The sequence below is a fragment of the Ahaetulla prasina genome, chromosome 3 (assembly GCF_028640845.1).
Source record: "Ahaetulla prasina isolate Xishuangbanna chromosome 3, ASM2864084v1, whole genome shotgun sequence".
Taxonomy (NCBI): domain Eukaryota; kingdom Metazoa; phylum Chordata; class Lepidosauria; order Squamata; family Colubridae; genus Ahaetulla; species Ahaetulla prasina.
The window spans coordinates 30,718,200-30,726,212 of NC_080541.1; the positions used below are offsets into that span (position 1 = coordinate 30,718,200).

The 8,013-nt window shown below is 37.2% G+C and overlaps 1 protein-coding gene across 5 annotated transcripts in view; it reads right to left on the bottom strand.

The window, feature by feature from the left end:
• GRHL2 (grainyhead like transcription factor 2) overlaps positions 1-7,911 on the bottom strand; it is a 100,403-nt gene extending 92,492 nt beyond the window's left edge. For 3 of the 5 annotated variants that reach the window (XR_009154178.1, XR_009154177.1, XM_058175490.1), the window contains exon 1: positions 7,558-7,910. Coding sequence is in view for 3 of the 5 variants with exons in the window: in XM_058175490.1 (XP_058031473.1) it covers positions 7,558-7,577 (20 nt within the window). In the remaining 2 variants the exon portion in view is untranslated. Of the gene's footprint in view, positions 1-7,557 lie in introns of all 5 variants that reach the window. The other 2 variants (XM_058175489.1, XM_058175488.1) reach the window with 2 other exon arrangements.
• Between the last annotated feature and the right edge of the window lie 102 nt (positions 7,912-8,013).

The window sequence follows — 8,013 nt, forward strand, 5'->3', positions numbered from 1 at the left end:
AGACCTAAATTTAACTCACAGAATCATCTATTGTAATGTCCTTCCTGTTAAAGACTACTTCAGCTTCAATTGCAATAATACTAGAGCAACCAATAGATTTAAACTTAATGTTAACCGCTGTAATCTAGATTGCAGAAAATATGACTTCTGTAACAGAATCATCAGTGCTTGGAATACTTTACCTGACTCTGTGGTCTCTTCCCATAATCCTAAAAGCTTTAACCAAAAACTTTCTAATAATGACCTCACCCCATTCCTAAGAGGAGCATAAGGGGCGTGCATAAGCGCACAAACATGCCTACCGTTCCTGTCCTATTGTTTTTTTCTTTTCTTCTTCCTATATATATATATATATATATATATATATATATATATATATATATATATATATGTTTTGGTTTTGATCCGTGTAAAATTGGAAGTGTCTTGGCGCGTTTGAGAAGTCTCATTCGTCATCTTCAGGCTTCAGCTTCTCTGCTAGAAGCGTGTGAAGCCTGAAGATGACGAATGAGACTTCGTCGAAACGTCGCCAAGACACTTCCAATTTTACACGGGAGAAAACCCGAACAACCAAAGACCTATATACAAACACCCGTGAAAACCTCAGAAAACATATATATATATATATATATATATATATATATATATACCTCCTATTTTTTTTACTCATATATATGTTTATATACTATATAATCTTTTATATGATGTTGTGACAAAATAAATAAAATAAAATAAATAAATTACGTCATCTTAATTTGGCACAATGATGCTTGTTTGTTATGAATGGGAAACTGGATTAGCCAGTTTGCCAAAGTGCACCGATGGTTAATATTTTGAAATGGATTGTGTTTGGTGGCTCCCCATTGTATATATTCCCACTAAATATTTTCTGACTTATTTCTTTGTGATATACGTATTTATTAAAACATGCGCACAAACCTAAGGCCACTTACTGTACACGCCTCTTAATTTTCCAAGCATAAAGTTTAGTGTACATGGAGAAATCATCCAAAATGTAACAAAGAGTTCCTAGGGCTAAGCTGTCATGATCTGGAGAAGAAACTTGGTTTCCCTGAAGCTATTTTGATTACATCTGCTTGATTGGAGACCTTCTCTCTGAAACTTGTCTCGCCTGAATTCCTTTTACAAATTTTGAGATCTAAACCTGGCTCCAACAAATGAGCTAATATCCTGTTTAAATGAAAGGGCTTCTACTTTTAGGGCATTTCCAGACCTAAAAGCTCTTAAGGTACCGTTCCTATTTACTAACTATATAAATGCCTGGAGTTGTGTGGGTTGCTAAGAACGTAGAGAAGTTTCCTTTATCGTGTATTTTACAATATTTGTGTGCCACTTTTTAATCAGAATAATTATGAGAAATCCAATATATTCTAATGAATATAGTTTCAACATAATAGATTTACAAAGGCAATGGACTCTTCCTTGGAATCAAACATTAGATGGGTGCATTAAAACTAGACGGTTTATATTATTCTGGCCTCCTGAAATGTAGCAATAAGGGAGGTAAATTAGAAATACAACCCAACTGGAATTATTTTCACTTCTTCATCAGTTCTATATACCAGCTTGCCCCCCACCCCAAAAAAATTCAACTCTCTGTCTCTCTCTCTCCCCATTATTTACTGATGCCTAATTGTGGTTTTAAAGGGACAAGCAGGTTTTTCCATTTAAAACTGGAAATCCTGTCCCTGTCATCTTGGGTCCCTATTGATTTCATACCATTGCTGACTCACTAAAAGATTATCGTAAACGCAACCACTGATTCCCAAAAGGTTACCCATCTCTGTAGCAGACAAAGATAAGGAATTCCTTCGGGAATTGTCATGCAGGTGCAATAGTGACAAATTTAACAGTCAAGGAACATAAATGGGATGAAGCTGTCAAGAACTGATAGAAGTTATCCCAGGAGAAAAAAAACCTGGCATTTTAAGTATAATTCTGAGACTACTGATGGTAGGCGAACAGTCTTCAGTCTGACTATGTGATGAAGGACTCCTAAAATGACTTGTAATGCACATCATAATTCAGTTATTTATATGCCTAACTTTCATCAGGATATAGTGGTGGGCAAACAGAAAAAGAGAAATCTCAGAATTGCCATCATTCAGTCAACATGGCTGCATTTACACTGTCTTGCCTACATAAATTGCTTGACTATCATAATTACATCTTGATTTAGCCTTTAAAAAACTATTCTACCTGAGGGATTTCCTGGCTTTATATGAACTTGTCCAGAAGTAGAAGTAGCCTTCTAAAAATGTCCCTGCTTTTTGATGTCTCTGTATTAGGCCCAAAGGAGACGTTCTTCTCTTACATTTTTCTCAAACTGAGAACATTCCTGAGAATCATACTCAGCTTCCATACTTTCTGTTTTTGGAAAAGGCATCAATTCTTTTTTCTTTAGAGAGTCTTTTTTAGTTTAAATTGCTGCATTATCAGGGGTTGGCAACTTTCTTCTATGTATGGTCCAGAGTCCATGGTATCACTAGTATCATTTCCAAAGAAATTGTTGTTCTGGCCATGCCAAAGCTTCTGGTAAAGCTGTAACCAAGATGGTCACCCAAGGAGGTGCTAGTGCTCTCTCTCTCTCTTGTAAGCTGGCTAAATATATTTATTTGGATGACCCCAGGCAAGATGATTTCAAGGGGCAGGCCACATCTAGCCTGTAGGATATGGGTGGCTAATCCCCGCTCTATATGGTAGATTAAGGAGCTATAATGGTTAGAATGCAGTATTGAAACTGACTGCTCACTGCCAGGAGTTCAGTCCAGGAGTGCTTTGCATTATGGAATGGTATATAAATCTAAGTGCTAGTGCTATTTTTCCATTTTTATGATATTATCTTAATATTTTATTGCTGTAAGTAGTTCATTGAGTGATCTAACAACAAAAACAAGCTACAAATATAATACAATAATTATGCTATGCTATAGCTCATTTGCTCATTGTTTCTATTTATTTATTTTATTTATTTATTTGTCACAACAGTATTTATAAGCATAAGTATGAAATAACTATACGATATACAAGCATATATATAAGCATAAGCATGAAATAACTATACGAATTGGATACAATTAAAGGGAAAATTAGGACAGGAACGGTAGGCACGCTAGTGCTCTTATGCACGCCCCTTACAGACCTCTTAGGAATGGGGTAAGGTCAATAGTAGATAGTCTTTGGTTAAAGCTTTGGGGATTTTGGGAAGAGACCACAGAGTCAGGTAGTGAGTTCCAAGTGTTAACAACTCTGTTACTGAAGTCATATTTTCTGCAATCTAGATTGGAGCGGTTCACATTAAGCTTAAATCTATTGTGCGCTCGTGTATTGTTGCGATTGAAGCTGAAGTGGTCTTCAACAGGAAGGACATTGTAATAGATGATTTATGAGTTAAGCTCAGGTCATGTCGAAGGCGGCAGAGTTCTAAATTTTCTAAACCCAGGATTTCAAGTCTGGTGGCATAAGGTATTTTGTTGTAATCTACCTTTCTCTCTCTCTCTTTCAACTTTCCATCTCAAAATGGTTATCAAAAGTACATAAACCCTTGAACATAATTAAATGGCACAAATAAATATTGAAATCAATCTAAGGGAAACAAAAAAGCTTAGTTTCCATGGTGAGTGTTAAGTCCATCTCCAAAAGACAGAGACTGGGAATCAAACACCAGTTGTTAAAGATTGAACTGCCCAATTAGGGAGCCTTCTCCCAAATGCCCAATAAACGGGATCCTGAATGCAAAGGCGTTTTTAAGAGAACCTTGCCTGCATATCTTAATGCCTGAACAGGTGTATAAGGAGAGAATTATGCCTTAAAAAGATATCACAGACTTAAATCAACACATTAAATTGTGTCCACAAAACAATTGGAAAGATATGCAGATTCCTCAATTCAGGGATAATATGATCCTAGCATTGTCACCAGTGACATGTTTTGTTGCTGAATTTTGCACCAGTTGAAGTTTCTAGATACTTTTCAAAGGTACTCAAAGTAGAACATGTTGTAATATTTTTATCCACTGCATACTGAATATGCTAGAAGCTCTGCAGTTAAGCAAAATAATTATGGCCTGTTTAGCCAATGATAGCTTCAGTCTTAACTGGTCTGGCCTTGCGTTTCTGTGCATGGATTGGAAACCTGAATGGGCATAGAAACAAATCAAGATTAAGCTAAAACATTACAAACCAACCAGCCATCCTTATTTTGACATCTTCCAAAGAAAGTAGCAGTTAGTAAGAAAATAACAAACCCTGGTTTCAAACTGTGGCTTACAGTCATACCCTCCACTCCCTTCATACATCACATTAACTCAAGATCATATTACTTATTGGCTCACTTAGTATTTGAATTTAGTAATATGTACTCAACTACCTCTTCCATATTCACAGAGCGGATTGCATGAAGTGGTTTTTATATCCTCCTCATCTCTAATAGCCTGTTGTGTTTAACTTTCCTGAAGGGCAATACTTCTATTGACAAGGAGAAAAATTATTTTTCACAAAATAAAATTACATTATCTTCAGAAAAATAGTTTTTTTTAAAAAAAAAATACATATCGTCTTCTTGAAATACAGACAATTGCCTGTTTTCCAAGGCTTCACAGATAAATGAACTATTGTTGTATAATTAGAGGTTCCATTAGGACAGGGAAGATACAAATTCTAAATCCCAGATCATTGGCTGACTTTGAGTCAGATATAATCTCAAAGAGTTGTTGTGAGAATAAAAACAAAATGGAAATAACTGTGCATATGATTTTAAGCAAGTAAAGAAAAGATGATATCACAAACAAAATAAATGCACAGCTAGAAACATTTGGAAGACCCTTTCAAATGGAAACAAGGCATCAAATTAGAAAAGTTACTGCTGCAGCATCCAACATGGGATTAAAGCAGCTGTCTCTTGACAAATATCTCTATGATCTATTGTAGATTCATATCTAGAAATGTCTGCACCCTTGTTTCCCAATTCTCCCATCTCCCACAGATTCAGTGCACATGTTTCTGAGAATAAAAGATGAAGTTTCATTAGAAGTCTTTCAATCTAGTTTCCTCTGGATAAAAAGTAATAAAATTGTTGCCATTGGTGCAAAAAGAATGTAAAATTAGTAGAAGCCATATAGTAATTTTGAAGGATAAAGTGCAAAAAAAAAGGGTATTGTGAATTTATTAGTTTTGTAATGAACCTTGTTTGCCTTATTTTCATATGCAAATAATTTAAGTACTAGATGACTTTAATGCAACTATGTAAATAAAAATTAAAAGAACAATACTTTTAAAACTTTGTATAAAATCTCGCATGAAATAAACGAGAATGCCTTACCAATCACATATGTCTTGCAGAGTAATCCTAAACCCATTTATTGAGACACAAGTCCATCAAATTCAGGATATCAAGTAAAATGTTCATAGGAATGTAGCCTGAACGTTACAGAAATTAATTTCAGCATTAAACCAAAATCTGGTTGACTACTTTAGCCACAGAAATACAACACATTAAAAAACAACAAAAGAAAAAAAGAAAAACACACAGTTTCTTCACTTCTACTCAAATGATTAGAACAGCCTATGCTTTTCAAGACATTTTAACTAACCCAGGCATATACGTAACATCTCAGATACTGATCAAAATCTGTTGTTTAAACAATTGTCTTCATACCAGACTTTAATGGGCACACCTACTTTAATAATGAATAATGTGCTATATGGAACAAAACCACTTTCCAAAAGTTCCAGGAGATGATGTAAAAGATTAAACTTTTTCATCTTGTTTTATCAAATCAAAACCATCATTGCTATTTGCACACAATCTTGAATCAATTGAGAGTTATTATGCATTAAAAGAAGTTCCAAAAGACTCCGTGGAAAGACCACCTTATTTTGAATGATCTTGCCCTCTTGTACTGACCATGAAGAGGTACATTTCTTCCCAATGGACAAGGAGGGACGATGGCGGGGGGGGGAGAGACCAATACATCACTGCTATATTAGTCATTGTCTAACTATGGAACTTTTATGTATTCCATTCTCAACTTTCAAGAGAGTCAGTCCTCTTCACCAACCAGTTTTCTCACATTAAAAATTTGTCAAGTCCTTTTTCCTGCTAAACTGAATCCTGTTGATTTCGGCTTCCTTCCCTCTTCTTTTGTCTTTCCGTTTTCCACACCTGTAGGTCAATAGCCCAGGACAGAAACTCCACAACAGACGTTTTGTCCCAGTGCTAGAGATTATCTTCTTGTGCATGATAACAATGTGCTGCACTGGCTCAGAAGGAAGTTCAAGATACAATCTATTATTCCTGATCTTGAGACCCAACCCACTGCAAGATTCTGGCCTTCTCCCTGCAACATTGGTAGGATCTGTAGCTACCAGGAAGCTCAGAAGGAGCCAGTAACAACTGCCATAAGGAAGACGCAGTCATAGGGAGGTGCTGGGAGGGGGAGATGAAGTCTGTACAAGATTGTCTAACTTCCACCTTGCACACATTTGAAAATCGGGAAAGGAATACAAGGGAGGGCACTATAGAATACAGCACTATGTCTGCACACACAACAATTCCAGAATCATAATGTCCTTTAGCGTTGGCACGTTAGAACTTCTTTTAAAAATGCTAATGTTATTTGATTTATTATGAACATTCCTAAACAGTAGGCTTTATTGCTTATTTTAAAATACTCTCAATGTACAACCTAGAGTTTTTCAAAGAATTTTGAGGTTTTTAATAAAGTGCATTTTGATTTTACTCTTATTTGAGAGTTTAAGGAAGTGAAATTCATAACTTTTTTTTATCATGGAGTGGAATATTTTATGCCACATGTACATACAACGTAGTGGAAAAACGAAATAATATTTTTACCTAAAATCACTTCCTCTTACTGAAGGGGGGGGAAATCCCCATATTCCTGCCCCCTCCATGCTCCCTTCTATAATATGCTTATTTTCTGTTTCTAGAACCAGGGTGTTTTTAATCCTTCCCCTTACCCCTGCCCCCCTTCTCGCCATCTTAATTCCCCCTCCCAGTTTGAAATAAAGAATTCCTGAGATCCATCTTTTACATCTTTCTGTCCCAAAATACACATGCATAAGTGCCAAGAAAACGGGAAGAAGATGGCCGTTTCTGATCCAATATAAAAGCTCTTTTGTTGCATTCACATACAAAAGCCAAGAATCGCATTTCATATCTAGGCCCTGAAGGACATGAAGGCATTGGTCCTCCAGTTCTATAGCACAGAAGTAAAGCTCTCCCCAAACTTTGGAAAGGTACACAGACAATCCAGAGCCAAATTGTTTTGGGTTTTTTTTTTAAAGTGGGGGGGAATGCAAAAAGAGATTGGGGAAGTTAGTGGAATTCAATAGGTCTCCTGTGGGTTCTATTTAACCCTTGTATTCCTTGTATAAAGGAGGAAATGTAATCGCAGTGCCTCCACCACCGAGATCGTGTTTTGTTTTGGTTTTTTTTTCTTTAAGGGAAAGAAAACACAACCAACCAGTTGATCCGTTCAGGAGCAGCAAAAGTAGCAAGCTGGCTGTGATCACTTACTTGTCCGTCTCTTGTGACATGTTTGATCCAATGAACTCTCTCCCCTTTTCCAGATGCCTCAGTCTCTCTGGTGAAACTGGACTTTCAAGTCTGTGCAGGTAAAGGTGTGCGTGTGCGTGTGTGTGTGTGTGCGCTCGCGTGTGAGAGCGAGCGAGCTCCCGGGACGGCAGAACCAGAGCTACTGGTAATTCTGCTTTTCTTTCCCCCCTCTACTTCTCCCTCAGCCAGCCGCAGAGGTAGGAGTGGGACAGGTAAAGCCCCCTTCTCCCCGCCCCTCGCATGTGGGAAGAAGACTGGCTGGCCTTTTTTTTTCTTTTGCACTCCCTCCCCCCCCTCCCCGCCCGCGGTTTAGGGCACCGAGCAGCCAAGCAACAAAAGCTGAAGGCGCCTACAGGTAACTTTCCCAAGAGAAGTTGGATTCTTTCACTCAAGGATAGCAGGCAAGAGGGGCGAGCC